This window comes from Cyprinus carpio, chromosome A3, assembly GCF_018340385.1.
Source record: "Cyprinus carpio isolate SPL01 chromosome A3, ASM1834038v1, whole genome shotgun sequence".
NCBI classification, from domain to species: domain Eukaryota; kingdom Metazoa; phylum Chordata; class Actinopteri; order Cypriniformes; family Cyprinidae; genus Cyprinus; species Cyprinus carpio.
Window position 1 is genome coordinate 27,167,158 of NC_056574.1, and position 22,154 is coordinate 27,189,311.

General features: G+C 36.3%; 1 protein-coding gene across 1 annotated transcript; it reads right to left on the bottom strand.

Moving 5' to 3' along the window:
• Positions 1–651: 651 nt before the first annotated feature.
• On the bottom strand, positions 652–20,695 carry LOC109068928 (rho-related GTP-binding protein RhoN-like). Its single transcript, XM_042733105.1, has 5 exons — positions 20,277–20,695; positions 19,385–19,463; positions 5,320–5,429; positions 2,354–2,488; positions 652–1,182 (listed from the first exon to the last, which is right to left on the bottom strand). The coding sequence occupies exons 1-5, from the start codon at positions 20,418–20,420 to the stop codon at positions 913–915; spliced, it is 738 nt and encodes a 245-aa protein (XP_042589039.1). The 5' UTR covers positions 20,421–20,695; the 3' UTR covers positions 652–912.
• Between the last annotated feature and the right edge of the window lie 1,459 nt (positions 20,696–22,154).

Below are 22,154 nucleotides of genomic sequence, written 5' to 3' on the forward strand. Positions count from 1 at the left end.
TCACCCAACAATGAAATTTGTCAAAATATATCATCATTTACTCACTCTCATGTCTTTCCAACCCTGTATGGCTTTAATTTTCTTCTGTGGATCACAGAAGTAAATATTCTGAAAAATGTCCTGGTGTTTTTAAATCTGTCAGGTGAAAATCTTACAGGTCTGAAATGACATGAGAGTGAATAAACAATGAAGGGTTTTCATTTTTGAGTGAACTATTCTTGCATGTAACCAAGAAAACCCAAACTTCGCACATTAACTACAGAAATTCTGGCTCAGAAAAATACACCACGTCTATCCTTAGACAGCATTTGCGTTGGTGTTTCACTATAGTGTGAATGAAGTCTTTGTAATGTCATGAAGCATGACTGATGCTGCTGTCACACATATAGAGGAGCGAACAGCAGAAGTCACAGATGTCTTTGTTCTGCTAACGCTAATGCTAATCATGGCTAATGCTGGGGAAAGATTCTCAGAACTCCAGAATTCCAGGGATTTAGTTCCACACAAATGAGCTTGCTACTGATCTGCGATTTCTAGAAAAGTGTGCCCCAAGAGATAAAATTAAAATATGACACTGAAAAAAAAAAAAAACTAAACGAAAAACAAGGGTCTTTTTAGTAAAGATAAATACGAAATTGTCCACACAAAAAATTCCAAACCTTTTTTTTTATTATTCTTTTGCATCTGCTTTACACAGTTTGTGACACTTAGGTCTGCGAAGCAATACCACAATGATAAAAATAAAAGCAAACTTGAAGTTAATAAATAGAACTCCTCTGTATAATGTATTCACACAGCTGTACAAACCCATATGGGCCATATATGGGACAATATGACTCTCCCATAAATACAGAGAATCTGTCTTTTTTTGTGCACATCTCTTCATTCACACACACCACTGTGACTGTGAGTCTACATGATTGTGCAGCTCTTGGCTCTGTCCTCCCTGAGGGTCGGGGTGGGTTCAAGGGGCGTGGCTTGTGAACTGATTGGCAGTAGAGGCTGATTAGATATGCGCTTGAGAGCGTGGCGCGAGGAGCTTCTCTTGAGGCTCGGGATGGCCTCACGTCTGACGGACACCAGCGTGGTGATGTGAAAGACGTCTCGGACACTGTTCACGCACATTCGGGACGAACATTCCACATACGCAACTGCGCCCAGCTCGCGTGCTCGTGAACTCCCCTGATATACAGAAAGAAACAAGTCAGCTTAATTGTACCGTGTCAGAAATATCCAAGTGAATTTACATTCTCATTTCTCAATTTGCTTGTCACTCCTTTCTCTCTCACGCTCTTTAATGGAAACCATTTTTTGGTGTTCATATGAATTACAGCAAAAGCTGAACCAAATGCCAAAACAAAAATAAACACGCCACTCAACTGTTTTTTCATCCCCTCGCTTCTCACACTTTTAGTTCACGTCAGCTAATGTTTTTTTTTTTCTCATATACTTTCCACAAATAAGGTGCACAAATAAGACCTGAAGCTCTTCTAAAATGTCATTTTTTTCTCCAACAAAAGGTCAGTGAAAGTACATGAACATATCTAATAAGCCTCACAACAAAAACATATACTTTGTGCCTCTAATCCTTTAAAAATAGAAGTAGTGGGACACAGAATTGCACCATTTTCATGTAAAGTGCCGTATCTTCTTCTCAGTTCAGAGTAGAATTAAAGAGAGAACTAGGTGCTTTATAATGAAATGTTGCTACAGCGAGTTGACCCGCTCAGAGCATTGACGTAATAAAGGATTAACATTTTCTACTTCTCTCTCTGTACTTCAGTTTCTGTGTGTAATTATAGAGCTTTCTTTTAGTGTCTGTGCGTGCTTAAGAAATAGTTTCAAACACAATATAGGAGCGGTTGACATGACATTTCAAGCTGTGACGTCAGTCAACTGCAGTGTGTGATACTATACTTCCATTTAAAAATATTTGAAACAATATTTTCATGTAGTCACTGAGGAAGGCAGAGCTCAACCTTGAAACGGATTTGTTTTACATTTTTTAATGGGACTTAGATTTTTTATTCGCACACATGCTCTTCAATACATTTTACAGTTCGCATTCATCTTTTTTTGATCTTGTATTGACAGTCTACAAGGTATATTTGTACTGTTAACTTGCTAGCAGACTTCCAGACTATGTAAAGGCATGTTTGTGTAGTACCATGTGTCTTTGTTCTTATGTTTGTGCAGCAGCAGTTGAATAAACACGAATGTCCTAAAACAATCTCTATTTTCTCTTCATGTTCTAGTCCTCTGTCTGTATGTGTGTGTGTGTGTGTGTGTGTGTGTGTGTGTGTGTGTGTGTGTGTGTGTGTGTGTGTGTGTGAGAGAGAGTGTGTACGCTCACCTGTTCATGAGTGACAGGTATGAGTCTCTGTTTGGACAGTTCCAGTAAGGTGCTGACATCTGTTCTCATATCCAACTTACATCCAACCAGCACCAACTTTGCATTAGGACAATACTCTTGAGCCTCCACCTGCCACTGAAAGAAGGAAAGAAAGAATCTGTCATATGTAAGTCACTTTAGATAATAGCATCTATCCATCTATTGACCGACCCATCTACTTACCTACCTACTGAGCTACACTATTGTTCAAAAGTTTGGGGTCACATTTATTTATTATTTTTATTAATACTTGTATTCAGCAAGTACACATGGAACTGACCAAACTGATTTACATTGTTACAAATGAGTTTCTATTTCAAATAAATTCTTCCTAATCATCAGAGAATCCTCACAAAAATATTAAGCAGCACAAATGTTTTCAACATTAATAATGATAAATGTTTCTTGAGCAGCAAATCAGCATATTAGACTGATTTCTGAAGGATCCTGTGACACTGAAGACTGGGGTAATGATGCTGAAAATTCAGCTTTGACATCACAGGAATAAATTACATTTCAATGTCAATTCAAATAGAAAACTACAATTTAACATTATAATAATACTATATTGCAATATTACTGTTTTAACTGTAGCTTTCTTCCTTCCTTTCCCAGCTAGTATCAGCCGTAGCAAAATTTTGGGAGTAACATTTAAATATTTGATTTCATTTTATAGCCAGTCCTTGCAATAGTTGTTTACGCTGTAATACAGTGAGCTTGTGGTACATTGCTTCAGCTCCTTGTAGTTTATGTGCGCATAATGAGTGCATAATGTAGTTGTGCGTACATATGAGACAGAATTATGGAGGCAATTTGACTACTTTTACACTGATTACTTTCAAACACTCACACTCATGCACATCCAAATCAAATCACACAATATTTACACCAGTTTTTAACTAATTAACTCAACAGCATGGTAAACAAAAACGGTTTTAAATTTACTTTTACACCAATTTAGCTCAAAATGACCCCAACAAGACCCATTTCAGGAACATTCCTGCTAATGCAGAGCCATCCAAAGCCAGTTATACAGACAGCTTGTGTGTGTGAGCATGCATGGTGTATTTGTGTGTGTGTTGTTCACCAGGCCCAAAGGTTCAGCTATCTCAGCTATGGAACCATTTCACAAGTTCTGAATGTGTTCAACCATCCATCAAACAGTGCTGTGATCTTTAACCTTAAATGCCACTGTTAACTGGCCAATCGGAGGTCGCCGCCTGCCTCTCAACATTCCACAACTGCCTTTAGCTCCGCCTCTGTGGCCTCAGATGTGAGATGCTGAAGTCATTGGTGTAAAGACATTCAGTGTTTCTGCTGTAACAGGGTTAGCAGAAGAACAGTGATGGTTTACAGAATGAAAGGCTTTTGGAGAAATGTTGGGATAATTACATAAAATAAAATCACTCTTTTATAATTAAAAAAGTTATATAGCTCAAATATATAGGGGTCTATTTTGGACTTTTTCATGTTTTTGAAAAAAATTAAAAAAGGCTACATTTATGTGATCAAAAATACAATATGAACAGTAATATTGTGAAATATTATTACTATTCAAAATAACTGTTTTTATTTTAATATATTTTAAAATGTAATTTATTCCTGTAATGCAAAGCTAAATTTTCAGCATCTTTACTCCAGTCTGCAGTGTCACATTTCTTGTTATCAGTGTTGGCAACCTTTGTGCTGCTTAATATTTGTGTGATACCTTTAATATGCTGTAATCAGAGTTGGGCTCGTTACTCCAAAAATGTAATTTATTACTCGTTACTAGTTACCCCTTTCATTACTTTCTGGCAACAGTAATTAGTTACACCTCTAGTTACATTACTTTTCCTTCACGCCCCACAGAAGTTGTAATTGTGTATCTTCCCCATAAAATTCCCCCCCAAAATGTTTCTAACGATATATTTCTGCCTCATCATTTGAACAAAATCTACATTGGATCGCAGTCAGAAGTTATTACCAAACACTCAATGGTGACTGATAGTGACTGTTAAGTAAAAGTGGTGTATTAATTTTCATGTGTAGCTTGAAGCTAACTGTAGCTATTATTTGTAGCTGTATTGTAGAAAGTATTTTATCAAAAGAAATCACATAAGTTCATCAGATTTAATTGTAATTAATTATAGTAATATAATTTATATTGATTATATAATAACAAGCTGTTTTCTGGATGGTAACTGTAATATTATTACTGAAATCTTATTACTAATTAGTTACACTGCTAGCAAAAGTGATATTATTAGTATAACTAGTTACTGGCTGTGATACATGTTTTCATGATTCTCTAGTGAATAGAAAGTTCAAAAGAACAGCATTAATTTAAAATTGAAATCTTTTATAAAATTGTAAAAAAAAAAAAAGTCACTAATTTTTTTGTCAGTTTAATGCATCCTTTCTGAATACAAAAGCATTAATTTCTTTGAAAAATATAACAAAACAAAACAAAAAAACTTGCAGACCTCAAACTTCTAAATGCTAGTGTATACCATATCTATGATATAAATATATGCGATGTTTCGTAATATTGCCCACTCTTTTTTCTATATCATCTGAATATCTTTTTCTCACCAAACATACAATAAAAAAGACTTCAAATGGAAAAACACATTGAAACCCTTCAGCGCTAGGCTCACACCCTCATCACCACATAATTGTTGGCATCTGTGTTTAGGTAAAGCTTGTGTTTTTGTATAAATCCACAATGCCGTCATACTCCCACTGCTAAACACCCACAAACAAAAACTTCTCTTAGTCGACAGTTACATTGTGTTTGACAGCGAGAGACTAATGCTGCGAGTATGTGCGTGTTTACAACTACAGCTTTTAATGTCATTCCAAAACACACTGTTGCAAGTATATACTGATATTTTTCTTTTTAAGGACAAGAGAAGAGAAAAAAGGAAATAAGAGGAAGTTCTGACCTTCTTAGGAATGCTGTCCAGTGTCTCCGGTCTGCTGATATCAAAACAGATGAGCACAGCATCACAGTCTGGATACGCCAGGGGCCGTACATTATCATAATACGAGGACCCTGCAGAACACAAGCCCAGTGAGGGGTCAGGATGAAAACTCTTCAGTACGATAAAGCTGATGTTCAAATCAAAGAGGAAACGCTGCTAATGGCGTTTGCAGATGCTGTGTCATGTACAAATAATGTACAGTGGGTCATACAGCAGGGCAGATGATATAAAAGACTGATGTTTCTACAGTGGTGAGTGTCTGAACAGGAAGGAGAGGTCAGTTTGATTCCAGCACAGTAAATTCTTTCTATTTGACTGTGTTCGGAATAGCATTTTCAACATTAGCGTCCATACTACTTCTGCAGAATAAAGTATGTATTCTGTATACTGTGCACATTATATGAATTTTCTAAGCCAACGATGTCCCAGGGCTCAGTCGAGTCCAGTCAAGTCCAGTCACCATGGCAGTGTTTTCATGACTTTCAAAAAAAGGAAAAAATAGAGAGACACTGATAACGGCAGTCAGTAAAGAGAACGATGTCAAATTTACTGTCACTCTCATAGATGCTGTATTAGAAACACCCTTCCATTAGCATTAACTAGTTTTTTGTAATTTGATGCAAAGGTAATATAATATAAATAAATGTACATACATAAATAAATAAAAAAAAAACTTTGGAGGATTTACAATGCTGATGACTGTTTAAACGTGTCATCACAGTCTTTTGAAAAGGGTCCATAAACAGGAAAATAACAGACTCGATAATGCAAGCTTCATCAAAATTTGAGACAAATACAAATTCTGCTGTAAAACTGCTCTGAAAAGTCAATAGTGTCATAACTCAGCTCAGGTCAGTGTTCCTGGTTTACCTGCTGTTTCCCACAATGCATTGTGCCCAACTTTTCATTTCCAGTGTAATGAATGAACCAAAAGTAATACAGCAGAGATATCTAAAAAAAAAAAAAAAAAATTACAAATGCAAAATAAACGGTTCTGTTTCCAAGATAATAATTTTTAAGTTTTATGTTTAGATTTTCCTTTATAATTTTAGTTACAGTTTTAGTAATTGTATTGTAGTTTGCCATTTTTGTTAGTTTCTTTTTTTTAATATCTATATTTTATTTTTATTATTTTTTTATTTTAGTTTTAGTTATTTTAGTAAATTAAGTTAACTATATGAAACTGAGAAATATTTCCTTGCCAACTAGCTGAAATAAAACAAGTTTTTATATTCTATTTTTATTTTATTTCAGTTAACTTATATTTTATTATCTTCTAGCAATCTAGCATCCTCCTATTTAGTTCAAGTAGCATTTTTTAATATAGTTTTAGTTTTAGGTAACTATAATACATTTCTATTTGCAGTATGCAGTGAAAAGCGTCAGTATTACAGTAGAATATTAGCACAGAATTATGCTATTGTTGTCACATGACCTCACTGAATTACATTTAAATTGACCAGTTATAATTACAGAAAACAATAACTATTATTAGTTCGATTTTGTGTAATACTGACTAATTTGTTCGGCAGTGTGATGAAAAGTACACAAAAATAAACTAAAATAAAATAAAATAAATCAGTTATATTGCTTCCAGTTCATTTGTGATGGCCAAGTTGAGCTCATAAGATTGTGGGACACATTCAGAAAATTCACATAATGTGCTCAGTACTTTGAATGGGGTTGTGAACTGCCACTGTCTAAAATTGGCATACTCTCTGTCTTTCCAGATCTCCTCTCTCGAACTTTGCATTCATCGCTCACTCTCCTGTCCTTCCCTCGAGTGAGGACACAAATCCAGACATAGAGAGGGACAGAGAGAGAGGAAGTGTGAGAGTGACAATGAGTGTTTGAAGCGCTGATCAAAGCTATCAGTTATTATGGGCTGGCCTCAGGAGCCACCCTATGAGCTGCATGTCCCACAGTTCCCTCTGGCAGGTCTGTCAACCACAGCCAGGGAAAGATGGTTGAATCAAATTTCCTAGATAAGAGTGCAAATAAGGATAAGACGAAACTAATAAAAGTGTTCAGAGAGACAGATTGGAATGAAAAAAGGCGGTTTTTGTCGTCATATTGCTTGTTTGTTATTTGTCGTCAAGTTGAGTGTGCTAGTCCACAGGGACACAGAAGAACTTGTTTTCTGTTCTCCCTACAACAGCTTCTAAAATAAATTTGTTTACTTAGCTATTTAAATGAGGACATACAATAGACTCCTATTGTCTATTTTGATATAAACTCCATAATAATCACTCAAACCCTACTCTAAGTAAACCTTTGCATTAAAATTATATATATATATATATACTAACACAAATATTTTACTGATCAATCCATACATTTTATTATTCTTTTTAAATTGCTGTTATCAATAATATTCATAATGATGGTGATAATAATACAAAAATGGAAATTAATAATATACAACATTATTAATAATAATATGTCACACTTTCATAAAAAATATGATTCACGCATTCATATCACACACACACACACACACACACACACACACACACACACACACACACACACACACACACACACTCATATATATATATATACACAGAGAGAGAAAGAGAGAGAATAATTAAACAACAACAAAAGGGAAATTAATCTTTATAAAATTGTAATAATTTTTTACATTTTCAATTTAATCATGTATGAAATAATAATAACAACAATTACCATTATTAATTTATTTTATGTATGAATTATTTTCCTTTCATTCCTTACATATACAGTGGGTATAGAAAAGAATCACCCCCCTTTAAAGTAATCACATTTTGTTGCTTTGAAGCCTGAAATGAAGACAAACACAGTTTTTGTTTTATCCAGCTGTATTTACTCAATGCAACTTAAAACGTTAAAGATACAACACCAACATGTCAAAAAAAAAAAAAAAAAGAATCACTGAGTTGGAAAAAGAATCACCCCCTTGTGTCAGTATTTTTTGATCCACCTTTTGCTTTAATTGCAGCCTGTAGTCTGCCCATCTAGGGCCCTATTTTAACGATCTAAGTGCAAAGCGTAAAGAAATAACGCATCTCCAGAGATGAAACGGAGATGCTCGTGCGCAAACAAATAGGTACCCTAATTCTGATACATGCAATGACTATCCATTATGACGTAGGAATTCTTATATTCATGTAGCCTACACAATAATAATCTATTACATTTTAATCTTTTATTATTTCATATTTAAAAATGTTTGTGTGATGCTGCGCATCCCTCTGTGTAATTAGCAAAGTGAACGCGGCATTGTGGACCCGCCCAGAGGCGCAAAAAATAGTAGGCTAAATCGTGTGCACGATTTACTATTTAGTTCCCTCGATTTATAAATTGTGCGCACGATTTACTAATTCATTCCCTCGATCTGCTAAAGCGTGCACACGACTTATAAATCGAGAGAACGAATTAGTAAATTGTGCGCACAATTTAGCAAATCGAGGGAACAAAATAGTAATCGCGTGCACATTTTAGTACATCGAGGGAACAAATTAGTAAATGGTGCGCACAATTTATTTATTTATTCTTGCATGTCATATGCGGAGCTCCGTAAATGGGCGCAAATGCAGTTACTATTTAAACAACCCGGCGCAGGACGGGAAAATGAGAACTGCGTCGGGCTGAAACTAGCAAAAACACTTGCGCTGCGCCTTGCACCAGGTGTATGATAGGGCCCCTAGACTTTTTTAATATTTGGCCACTCTTCTTTGCAGAACTGCTCAAGCTCAGGTAAATTTGATGGTGACTGTTTGTGGACTGCAGTCTTCAAGTCATTGCACAGATTTTCAGTGGGGTTTAAGTCTGGGCTCTGATCAGGCCATGCAAAGACATTCACCTTTTTCTCCTTCAACCACTGTGTGATCAGTTTTGCTGTGTGCTTTGGGTCATTGTCATGTTAGAAGGTAAACCTTCTTCCCATCAACAGCTTTCTGGTAGAGTGCAGCAGATTTTCCTCAAGAATTTGACTGTATTTTGCCCCATCAACAAGTGCTCCAGTCCCTGCTGCAGAGAAACTCCCAGAACAGGATCTTACCACCTCCATGCTTTACTGGAGGAATGCTGTTATTTGGACGGTGAGCTGTATTGGATTTCCACAGGAAATATCATTTGGTGTTGAGGCCAAATAATTCAATTTTAGTCTCATCTGCCTCAGAATCTTCAAGGTGTGTTTTGGCAAAGCTCAATTGTGACCGCATGAGGCCTTTCTTGAGGAGTGGCTTTTTTTCTTACAATCCTCCCATACAAGCCACATTTGTGAGAATTTGTGATATTGTTGTCACATGCACACAATGACCAGTCTTTGTCATAAATTCCTGCAGCTGCTTCAGAGTTGCTGTAGGGCTCTCTGTCGCCTCTCTGAGCAGTTTCCTCCTGCTCTTTCATTCAGTTTGGAGCGACGTCCTGATCCAGGGAGGGTCTGTGTTGTACCAAATACCTTCATCTTCTTAATAATAGACTTCACTGTGCTCCTAGGCAGTGATAAAGCCTCTTAAACATTTTTTTTGTATCCATCTCCTCACTTGTGTCTCTCCACAGCTTTATTCAAGAGATCTTTTGACAGTTCCTTGCCACCCATAATTTGCTTCAGTTGCACTATCAAGGACTGAAATGCTCCAGGAAAGCTATTTTCATGCTGAGCTGATCAAAATGAGCACAGTAGAAAGTCAAATGGCTTTGTGTGCCATTGAGAAGGTGGTTAGCTACACCTGATTGCATTTACAAGTCATTTTAGGAGGGAGTGATCCTTTTTCAAACTCAGTGAATCTTTTTTTCTTTTTTATTTATTAATTTACAATTTGGAGGCGGGAAATCTCTTAAAAGTGATACTCCATCCCAAAATGAATATTTTATCATTAATCACTTACCCCCATGCCGTTCCAAACCCGTAAAAGCTTTGTTCATCTTCGGAACACAGTTTATGATATTTTGGATGAAAACAGGGAGGCTTGTGACTGTCCCATAGACTGCCAAATAAATAACACTGTCAAGGTCCAGGAAAGTATGAAAAGCATCATCAGAATAGTCCATCTGCCATCAGAGATTCAACCGTAACGTTATGAAGCGACGAGAATACTTTTTTTTACAAAGATACGTTTTTTACGTGTATTTATGCTTTGATTAGAAAGCAAACACCGCATCAAATAATGTTTATAAAATTGTAAAATTTTATTAATTGAATGTAATCATTTATGAATAATAATAATAATTATTATTATTTCATACAACTGCCCCAAAGGGATATTGTCAAATGTATTTGTCCCCAAAGTATAATGAACCCAAACACACACACACACACACACACACACACACACACACACACACACACACACACACACACAGAAACAGAGTGTTTATTGTACAACTGCTCTGCATCTCAGCCTCTGTGTATTTGTATGTGTGTGTGCTCTTTTCTTAACACTCCTGTTGTCTTTTTTTATCTGTTTTTCTATTTTATAATTTGAAGTGCTTCTAATTTATAGTCACTCTCCTCTGCCAATCCAAAAAGATTCACGCCATGTTAAAAAACATTCATTTCCTGTCTTGTTTGCAGTGGGTATTAAATGTCTCCACAGAATTCTCGGCCGGTTGTTTTCTCTGTTTTATTTTTGAGACATTATTACTGTGATTACGTCTGTAGTGCTAGACATAATTTGTGTCTTGTTAAGAACAGTGTGTCCGCATGAAACGCTGACCTGAATGTTTGCCAGTAAACATTCTCCTCTTCCAGTCCCTAGATTCACCTCTCGCCAGCTGTGCAGCTGTGTGTATGTGTGTTTGTGTGTGTGTGTGTGTGTGTTTGTGTGTGTGTGTGTGGATGAAGCAGAACTCTATGGGATGTCATTACAGATTGTTAAAGATGTAGCTGTAAGCACAACAGAGTGTCAGTTAGCTTAGCAGCAGCACACAGATGCTCACACAAACATCAACAGACACCTTATTAATAACCATCAGAGACACAGTGTGATTACCTGTGTGAATGTGTGTTTATGTTTGCATTTTTGTAGATCTAAACAAGCCTAAGGGTAATGCATGAAAAGGTTAAACTGAAAAGAAGGATGTTATGCCGGCAGAAACAATGCCTGATGAAGGTTGTATGAATGAAATGTTGCATTAACATTTGATTTCCAGTTTGCAGGATTTATCACTGGCCACATACACACTGTAACTAAGATGACTGACACAGTGGTAACCATAGCAGTGTTTTGCCATCTTGTGCATTTGGTATTTGCTATTTTGACCTAGGCAAAATTAAAGCGACCAAAGACTCGTTATGTTCGACTACTAACAGTGTAATGTGTACGGTACATGGCCTATTTTTGTTTGACTATTTTAGCAGAATTCAAATTATCTAAATTTAAAAATTTAGGAAATGTACCTAAAGGGAAAGTTCATCTTAATTTTTTAATTCTTTCATCATTTACTGACTTTCATGTCATTCCAAACCCATATGACCTTTCTGATATTTTGAAGAATGTTTGAACTGTTTTTGCCTATACAATAAAAGTCACTGTATGGACATTTTGGTTATATATCTTCAACTTTAGACATTCTACTAAATCTAAGTAACTTTGCAACTACATGTCAACTAATTTGTTAGCGTATTAGTAGACTGTTAGGTTAGGGTTAGTAGAATAAGTTGATGTACTTGCAAAGTTTAAGTACAGTCAGTAAAATGTCTGTTGGGGGACCATCGAAATAAAGTTCTAGCAGATTTTAAGCAGACGGTCTACTAATACTCTAATGACTGGTAGATGACATGTACTTGCAAAATTACTTATAGTTAAAATGTCTAAAGTGGATTATCAAACAAGTGTTAACGACGTTTAAAAAAAAAAATATATATATATATATATATATATATATATATATATATATATATATATACTGTTATCAGCTCTGGAATAACGTGAGTAAATTATAATATTAAATTTCCCATTAAACTCTATCAACAACAAATGTAACATGCTGTCGATAACCATTTTCATCTCAACTCTCAGTATCTCAAAACAAATAAAAACTGCATTGACAGATATGCAAATAATACAATAGAAGTCGTATGTTTACAGCCCTGTAGACTTCCTTGTAAGTGGATTTCTGTCAGCATGTTATTTGTTTGGTTATACAAACTGAGGGATGGTTCAAAATTACTGAAAAAACTGAGGAAAAAGCTGAAGAAAGCATACACAACATACAAGAAACGAAACAAATCACACACAGTTAAAAAAAGGGAGCCTCTCATTACCATTCAACATTCTCATTACTCATTTCTCATTAGTCATCAAATCATTAGTTGCCCTAGTTCTCCAGATGGCCGGGCCAAAACACTCATCCAGCTCTCAATTTTACAACTGCAATTTCACTTTTCACACACATTCATTACAAATCCCTAACAAATCTCGACATTGTGACAAATTAAGATGTATCCACATAGTTACATCATTTTGGAGCACTTAAAGCTAATCCCTTTCTTGTCAAAATACTTTTATCCCACACTCCCACAAAAATGTTACTGAAGCGGTGCCCTTATTTTGCCCTAATAAGATGCATTTTCTTAGTAACTTAAGTTTTTTAGGTGAGAATGTAGTTGTTTAGACTTAAAATATGTGGTTTGTTAATAACGATTATTTGCTTCTACATTTTCGGAGATGTGAACTCCAGGGCGTCAGCAACTGTTCAGTGCTTATGAACCCGCTGGCAGCAGCCTAAGCTCGGTCAGATCTTCTGGAATTTGCCACTGGCTCTGATATATTTGCTCTATAGTGGTTAAACATGAGATATAATTAGTTTTGGGTAAATCTTACAGGAATTCTTTGGTCTCAATAATCTATTATTTGTTCCAGAGCAAATAGTTTTGGCTGAGGTCACAGCCTCATAACTTTATATTTTACATAACTTTAATGCTGTATGTTAGAGCGCTGCCTATGTACTTTTGACTGAATTGCTTACCAACTTTTATGATGGCTGTTACTGTTTATTAAATATTATTATTCAATAAATAATATTTTATATAAATAAAATAGTAGTATTTAATAATAGTAGGCCTATTTAGAATTGGGAAATGGTGTGTGTGGTGATTTTAGTTACATTTCCACCATTAGACGTCGACAGGAGAATGTTTTTATGAGTCAGCAGTAAAGTTTTTATATTGAAAGAGAGTGAAACGCTGTTGTAAACAAGGATGTAATTTTTACTTTCAACAACAGTTTTTAAGACGCAGCCAACAAATGCCCTGATCCACGCTGTCATCAGAAATCACCCTTAACAGATTAAAGATATTATGACAAAGATATCGCTTTCCTCAGCGGATATTCAATCTAATGTTTTACTGTGAATATGAGATTGAGCTGAAGAATGAATGCTGTATCACAGCAGTTCTCAATTCCAGTCCTCGCACCCCCCTGTTCTGCACATTTTGTATGTCTCTCTTATTGCTTCATACATTTGTCCTATTCGAACGTAAGTGCCCTGCGAAGTGGACATCACAGGATATTCACCCATGATTCCAGTTCGAAGCGAACGTATATGTTCCATTCAAAGTGCACTGAAGTCTGCAAGACGTGAATTTAAATTGTATTTATTAAGAGAGGTATATGATGTCACACTTGTCCGTGTGTGAAGACGTTGCACAGCACAATTCCTTGAATGAATGTTCCGAAGTGAAGTAAGCTTCAACAGATTTCCCCTGCTCAGGGAGTAGGAAGCAATGAACACTGTGTAGGGACCATGTCAATCAGAACACAGTTCATGCATGGAGCTGATCACTGATTATCTGAATCAGGTGTGTTAACAAAGAGAGACATGCAAAATATGCAGAGCTGGGGGGCACGAGGACTGGAATTGAGAACCACTGCTGTATCAGATACAGGTAATCACACTCGCTCAGTCCATCTCTCTCTCATAATTCTCTACATTATACAGTAAACTTTTAATACAGTAATATAAAAATCTTTCACTGAAGCAAATCAACGTTCCATTGTTACTAGTGACGTTTTCGAATTAACAGAGGCTTGGGTTCAACATTCACAATGTTGTTTACACTCCAACTGATGCACGTAAGCAAGCAGACAGTGCAATTCTACACTTATTTACTTATTTGCAATCTTGCCTTATATATTTTCCTCTCTTTAAATCCATAATGGCGTGCACATGACCGAAGCATCACGCCTGCCTTAACATCTCTCACAGTTTAAACTTCGGCTGCGTCCGAAACTTAATTGCTGCCTCGCTGCCCTATCAGGCAATGACTTGCAGGCAGCGTTTTTGCATGAAGACACCTCATGAAACTTATTCCAGACAGGCTTCTGAGGCAGCATAACGGTTTAATGATGTACAACACAATAGAACAAGTTTTGGTGATAACTTAACGAATATTTAATTACTAAAATACTGATTTTGTCGCTAGAACTAACATCAAAAGTGCAAAAAGTTAGTCAGAAATATACATTTACACTCAAACTGACCACCAAAGCAACTTTCATACGCCATCTTTATTTAGCTCAACCGTCAAGGAATGGAATTTTTTCTTCTTCTTTATCGTTTTTATGATGGTTGGCAAACCAGCTTTAGGTGCATATACCACCACTTTTTTTTTCACTATTTGATCCACCACTTAATTTCCATCTATTCCTATTAGTGCAGGTATCCATACAAAAGAGATACCTGTTTTTGTTTGCATTAAAAATAAACTTTGTAAAATGTCTGATAAAATGTCTTTACTCATTAAACTTGATAATGCTGAAAAAGAATCTGAACATATGACCACTTCAGGTATATTAATCTCTTCAACCCACTGAAGAGCAATGTTGGGCTAGTTACTCGTAATAAAAATGTAATCAAATTACTGATTACGGGGAAGTCGTAGCCTAGAGAGTTTGACTCCTAATCCTAAGGTTGTGGGTTCGAGTCTCGTGCCGGCAATACCACGACTGAGGTGCCCTTGAGCAAGGCACCGAACCCCCAACTGCCTTTATTTCAAAAGTAATTAGTAATTAGTTACATTACTAGTTACGTTACTTTTTGCTCCATGAAATTTATGAAATCCCAGCATACACGCTCCCGATAAATATTTGTTATTAAAGCATCAACATTCACAGAACACTGGTATTTTTAACTAAAGCCAGGGGTGCTGCGTGCATGGTTTGGAAGAATGGCAGCAAAGAGCGCCACATTTATAATCTCTAAAAGACATCTCAGTTCATCACAATCTCACAAATCTCTGTTATAACACAATAAATATATGCATAATGAATCTTTCATAATGTCTACAATTCGTGTGTTATAATAAGAGGATTCATGAGCACGCATATTTCAGCAGTGCATTGCTCAATGCTACAAACACGTGTTATAGCCTAAATAGAAATTCTGCATAGGCTTGCACCTGTTAATCGTTTATATTTTATATTAGTTAGTGTCGTTTTTGTGCAACAGATGAATAACAATTTATTTGTTTTAGATATTTTATGTTTAGATATTTCTATTTTGCGGGAGTCCCATGAATCATTTTATTCTCGCATCCCTAACACAAAAGAGTGTCTACCCGTGCGCACCAGCACTCGTCCATCCTGTCCCGCGCTGCACTCTGCTGCGTCGAGTCTCGCGGGAGCAGGTCTCTAATCCACTGGCACTTGATATACTCTAATTACTATTTTGAAAATTATAACGTGTTAAATTACTCCGTTACTAAAAAAAAAATCTAATTACAGTAACGCGTTACTAAGTATTGCGTTACTGCCCAACACTGCTGAAGAGCCAATGATATTGCAATCATTTCTTTTGTATAAACTGATAGATGATAAGATGTTCTTTTTACTATTTTATACCTGAACCTTGAAACATATATTGCTGATGCTGTGTGTCTTGTTTCAGGATCTTTACATCCATCTGTGTATATATATGAGTTACTGATATATACTTCTGATCCAAATATTAATGTACTATTGTATCTTTAGATTCTTGTCTGTTTTTATCATTTATACTCACTAGAACCTGAAAATCAACTACAGGCACTGGGAATAACCATGGAGGTGTTACAGGCCACGGAATGGAATGCACAGGATTGTGGGATATCAAAGGCAGCGAAGGATACATCTAAACGGCCTTCATAAATCGATCAGATGAAGGTATCTCATGAGACAGGAAGTGAGGCTAACTTTGTATTCAGACGTGCCTTGATGCCTTCCTACCTTGGAATTTGTCCTTCGAAGGCAGGATTTTAGAGCTTTCAGATGCAGCAGGCTGATGCACGTAAAGCAAATAGACCATGCAATTCTACACTTAGCCTATTTACCAAAATCCTACTTTACCATGTGTTTTGTTTCTCTCTTTTAATCCATAATTGAGCACAGCGCCGAAGCGTCGTGCCTGGCACCACATTGGTACCTATTTGCCATAGTATTGACGGGTTGAGTGGCAGGCGCATTTAGCGGTGACTGGGCCGAGTGGCAGCTGCCTCTAGTGGTGACGGGTCGAGTGGCAGGAGATGTTGTGGAAGGCATGATGCCTCTATGCCGCACCCCCGAAATGGATTAAAAGATAGGAATAAAACATAAGGTAAGGTGGCAAATAGTTAAATAAGTGTAGAACTGCTCCATCTGTTTACTTATGTAGCCATGCGTTATGGCTGTATATCAGCATGGTTGTGATTTGGCTGTAGGCAAGTGGCAGGTTGGTAATCACATGCCATACTGATATACAGTAAAGCGATATCACATGGCTACGTGTGTGATATTGCGTGATACAGAGTGATACCACATGGATACAAATGTGAAATTCCTTGTGTATATAATAATAATAATAATAATAATAATAATAGTAGTATCATAAATAAATTTAGCAGTGTGTGTATCCCAGGTAACACACATACTAGTAAAAAAATAAAATAAAATGTATAGCCTGAATGCACTGTAAGTGGCTTTGGATAAAAGCATCTAAATGCATTAAATAATAATAATAATAATAATAAAAAAATAGAAATTGATTATTATATATATTTTAAAATATATTCATTTTTGAAAATCAGATTTATCTCACTTCTAGTGACAGATTTGTTCATATGGTTACATAATTTTTTAACACTTAAAGCTAATTACTTGTATGTAAAAATGCTTCCTTTTATCCCAGCTTAATGTGAGACACAACAATAAGCAGTTGCTAACTAGGAAAAAAATCGACAAAACATATTAACATTTTTCAAGAAAAAGATTTTGTAGCTGATTCTATGTCTGGCTCGTACATCACGCTAGATATGGAAGATCAAGTCAAGTTCATTGCATTGTGGGATACAGTATATCATGCAGTGAGCTCTGTTGTATACTGCACATTTTCTCAAATGTAGAAGGTCATCTGGGTATTCCATTCCTGCGAAAAATTGCACAGTATACACACAGAAATAGTAAGAGTAGTATGCTATGCATTTCCAAATATAGCCATTGTTTTTTAAATGCATTTGGTGGCACAAGTGATACAGAAACACATTTAATGTATGTAGCCATACATTGGGAAAGGCTTCAGTTTAGCATTTAACTTTAGTTCGGTTTGCCTTAAATTTTGTCTGCAAGTTGTTCCACCAACTTACAGAGTGAATTATTTTAGGTCACTTTGGTAAGACAGTATCAGCCAATAAAACAGATGTACATATACATATACTTTTGCACACAAAGCAGCTGGGTGCCTGGCTGTTGTCAAGAGGGCTTACTGACAACATTTTTAAACAGTGATAAAGTTCAAAACCAGTTGAACTTCATTATAACACAGCCCACGCAGATACACTCTTGTGTCCCAGACTGTGGTATGAGAGCGCTTACAGTAAAGCGAAGATTTATTCTCGACAGGGTTACAGTCCGACCCAGCACAACCCTACAGACCAACAACAACAGCAGGAGAGGAAAACATTCCCATAGGAACTTAAAAATGGAGATGACAAGAAAAGAAATTCCCATAAAGGACTTTTATAGCAGGGTGGGGAAACATGCAGAGGCCTAGAGTGGGGGATTTATGGGTCACACTTGCTGAGAAACCCCTGAAGTGTGTGTCAGGACGAGTGTGTGTCAGCAGTGGTGTAGCTTAACACCAAGTGTGCTAAAATCCACACTGACAGTACTGTACAAACACTCATGCACAGCCCTGAACATATTACTTGAGTTCTGGCTTAGTGGTTTGTTTTAAAGACGAGAAGCTGGAATCCACACAAAGCCATTTATATTATAGATCTCCCCCACAGATGCGGTCCAGAACTCAATAGTAATATAACAGGATCATATCCTACTCGGTATACATAAACCCTGCTTTGTCTATTGTGTATTGTTAAATCAAAGCAGCAAGAGTTCTGCTTCCTGACTCTTTGTAGTTCAGACATCGCATATTTGAGAAAATGTTGCTGAAACAAAAAAAGCCATGTTCAGTGTTTCTCATACAAATTCACAAGGGGTCAGCCAGGCCATGGGAGCGGTCAGTAGCCAGGAGGGACAGGAATGAACCGGGTCCATGCATAGACGAAACAGGCACCAGGATTTGTTACAGTAGAACTTTTGCTATTGCGTCTATCTGTTTATCCATGCAAAGATTTCTTAATGCTTGAGTCACAGTACATCACTGGCTATGTTTGGACTGGACTACTAGTATAATACCCTTTGCAGACTGCCTAATTTTATATGGATTTTAATATATATATAGAGCGAGAGAGAGAGAGAGAATGAGTACATTGTCATTATAGTTGACTGCATTACAAGCATGTTTATTTAAATGAGTGGCATGAAATGATCATGCACATTTAAAGTTTCAATCCAAATCTGTGTTTTGACTGTGTGAATTGATAATGAGTCTAACAGATAAAACTTAAGTCACACTGACATTACTTCTCGTTCATGTCAAGTGATACAGTATATAATGCCCTGTTGTATACCGCAGCATTTGGTAAAAGTACGATTTTTCAAAAATAAATGAATGCAATTTTGCTTACTACACACCAGTATACAAACTCTATTACGTGTAGTATGGTAGCATGATATCCCGAGCAACTCACCTGAAGTGTCCCACATGTTCAGCTCGATGCGGTGCTTGTCGATCTCAAAGCTCGCCGTGTAGTTCTCAAACACTGAAAAAAAAAAAAAAAAAGATAATAATATTAATTAAAAAAAAAATGTTATATTACTTAGTCCACTATAACAAAACATCAACTATTTAAAATATTTGAAAAATTTTGTGTGATCCTCTTGCTATGTATAAACAATATTTTTTTTAAACAATAAATAATTTTTTAAACAATAAATAATTTTATTCAAATAATGGCGCAGCCTACAGTTGCTATGGTTACACACTAGTCAAACGCGATTTCTGTTATATTTCGCTGGTTATTATTACAAGTTATTTTTTTTTTTTTTTAATAAAGACAGTTGGGAAAAAAGGTCCAATTTGAGAACGAATTATCCCTTGGCTCAGACTATTTCTTAAAAACATATTCGATGTGTGCATCTGGCCATAACTTGTAAAAGCATACAACTTTTATAGTTTTTTTTCTTCTTCAGTGAAATGTTATTTGAAAACGCGGTTAAAATGCATATGTAAAAATAATACGTGCCACCAACTTAATTCGCACCCTGGTTACTAGCGGTCTCACTTCTGCGTCTCGTGCAGTAAACGCCTCCGTGCCAAGTTAAAAACGAGCCTCCTGCTCATCTTTCTATCCATTTGCAATCTAATGTGACCAGTCCAGTAATAGACAAGCACGAGACATCATGCAGATTATTTAACTCATAACATATTATGAATTAAAAATCACACTACATTTAATGCAACTTACGGTTCATTGGTTTGAAACAGTCATACTATTAGGCTACTTTAACACATACTCCGACTTTTGTCATCACTCTGCATCCGTCATATTTCATAACTTATTTTCTGATTTATTTATTTTGTAGATAGAAAGATAGGTATTCTGATCCGTTCACCTCTGGGTAGCTGTCCTTTGCGAACACATGCAGCAGCGCCGTTTTTCCACACTGAGTGTCACCGACCACCACGATCTTGCAGCGGCTGCACTGTCCTTCCGTCATCATCATCACTTTCAGCACTGTCCTAGCGCTTAACGAGCACCATCCGCTGCCTGATAACGCTCCTTTATAGCGCGGAATTAATGATTGAGAGGAGAGGCAGTGAGTGGACGGGTATGTGCCAGAGAGAGAGTCCACTCACACACTGGCGCGCGCCCCTCCCCTGTCCGCCAGTCAGTCTCCCGGTTCCCACGGTGACACCACGCGCCGAGTCTCACCCCCTCTCGCGCGTCATGAGCCGGGCGTGCAGGTCGTGCTGCTGCCTCTTGACTCAGTTCGCTTGATTTCTAATGACACGATGCGGTTACCTTGCCTTCCTACTGCGCTTTGGGCATGGTGTAAATTAAGCGACCCCTTTGGCTCGTGAAGGGAAATTGTTTTAACGATGTGATTTAACACATCACTGTGTCGACCATCCAGGGTTCCCAAGGTCATTAAAAATATCGAGAAATTATCATTAAATGCACGCACATGGAACATTAGTGCAATTTAACAAAATGTCAAAAAGTCACAATTTCTATACTATCTAAAATATTTCATTGCTCGTTGTGAGTGCAATCTCTATCAATTATAAATTCTTATTTTACATTAAAATTATATTTCTGTCTCTAAATATTAATGTGTTAGCTACAGAGTTTTGAGAAAGTTCAGGTGAGATTACAATTAAATATAATCCAAAAATATGGCTATAGCCTATATTAGATTAGGTAAATTTGCAAATTGCCCTACCTGAATCTCTTAAAGTGGAAAATGGTGATTTCTCAGAGACAGCATGAGTCATCTGAAAACCTTTGAATAATTTAATTGCTTTTTTCAGCACATTTAGTCTCTTTGGGTGATAAATTGATCTTCCTAGAACCATAACACTCAAGAGAAAAAAATAAAAAAAGGTAAATTGATACAAACTCAGGGCCATATCTATTTTTTTATTAGATCTAAACAGATCCACAATTAGATCTAAGGTGTATGTATGTATGTATGCATATATATATATATATATATATATATATATATATATATATATACGCCTTAGATCTAAGTAAAAATATTTAAATATTAGATAAATATTGTATTATTTTACATATTTTCCAAACAAGTTTTTGTGCATTCATTGTAAATGTAATGCCGCCATCTGCTGTTGAAAGATGTTGGTCAGGTGATTTTATTTATTTATTTATTTTGAGTGGTGTGGACATGTGCTTACTTTGTGTATTTGATTATAGAATTAAATCTGATTGAAGAGGGGACATCGTTTATTGTTTATCGTTTACTCGAATGCATTTTTTTGTTTGTTTGTTTGTTTGTTTTAATAGTCATTGTGAGTTCTCAGCTTCTTTATATGGGCTACTATATTATGTTTTAAGATAGTTATGTGGTCTTAAGCCAACTTTTAAAATCGTATTTAAAAAAAGAGATTAGTAACATTTAATTCAGTTTTGTTCAGGAACTGAAATCGTACTTCTGTATTGCGCTCAGGTATTCAGTTCACGCCCTAAAACCCACCATTACTGACAACCATCATCCGCAGACAGTGACCGACAGTGACAGACAGTTCCACTGGACAGCCACACCCATTAAGCGCTGTCCCACTTTACCAACAGGGGGAGACAAATACCACTAGACCAAGCACTTGTCCCGTTAGAACGCTACACGTTAGCCAAGCATTTTATGTTGTTTTATTTAGCATTGAGCTGTTGTCACCGAACCATAATTATGTTATTTTGTAGTCACAAGAAATTTTAG

What these genes read in the sequence shown, in the direction of transcription:
- LOC109068928 (XM_042733105.1), bottom strand. Translation starts at nt 20,420, where the DNA reads ATGATGATGACGGAAGGACAGTGCAGCCGCTGCAAGATCGTGGTGGTC. An exon ending in GAACATGTGGGACACTTCAG is followed by an intron (nt 5,430 to 19,384) that starts GTGAGTTGCTCG and finishes TGTGTTCTGCAG; the next exon opens with GGTCCTCGTATTATGATAAT. An exon ending in TACCTGTCACTCATGAACAG is followed by an intron (nt 1,183 to 2,353) that starts GTGAGCGTACAC and finishes TCTGTATATCAG; the next exon opens with GGGAGTTCACGAGCACGCGA.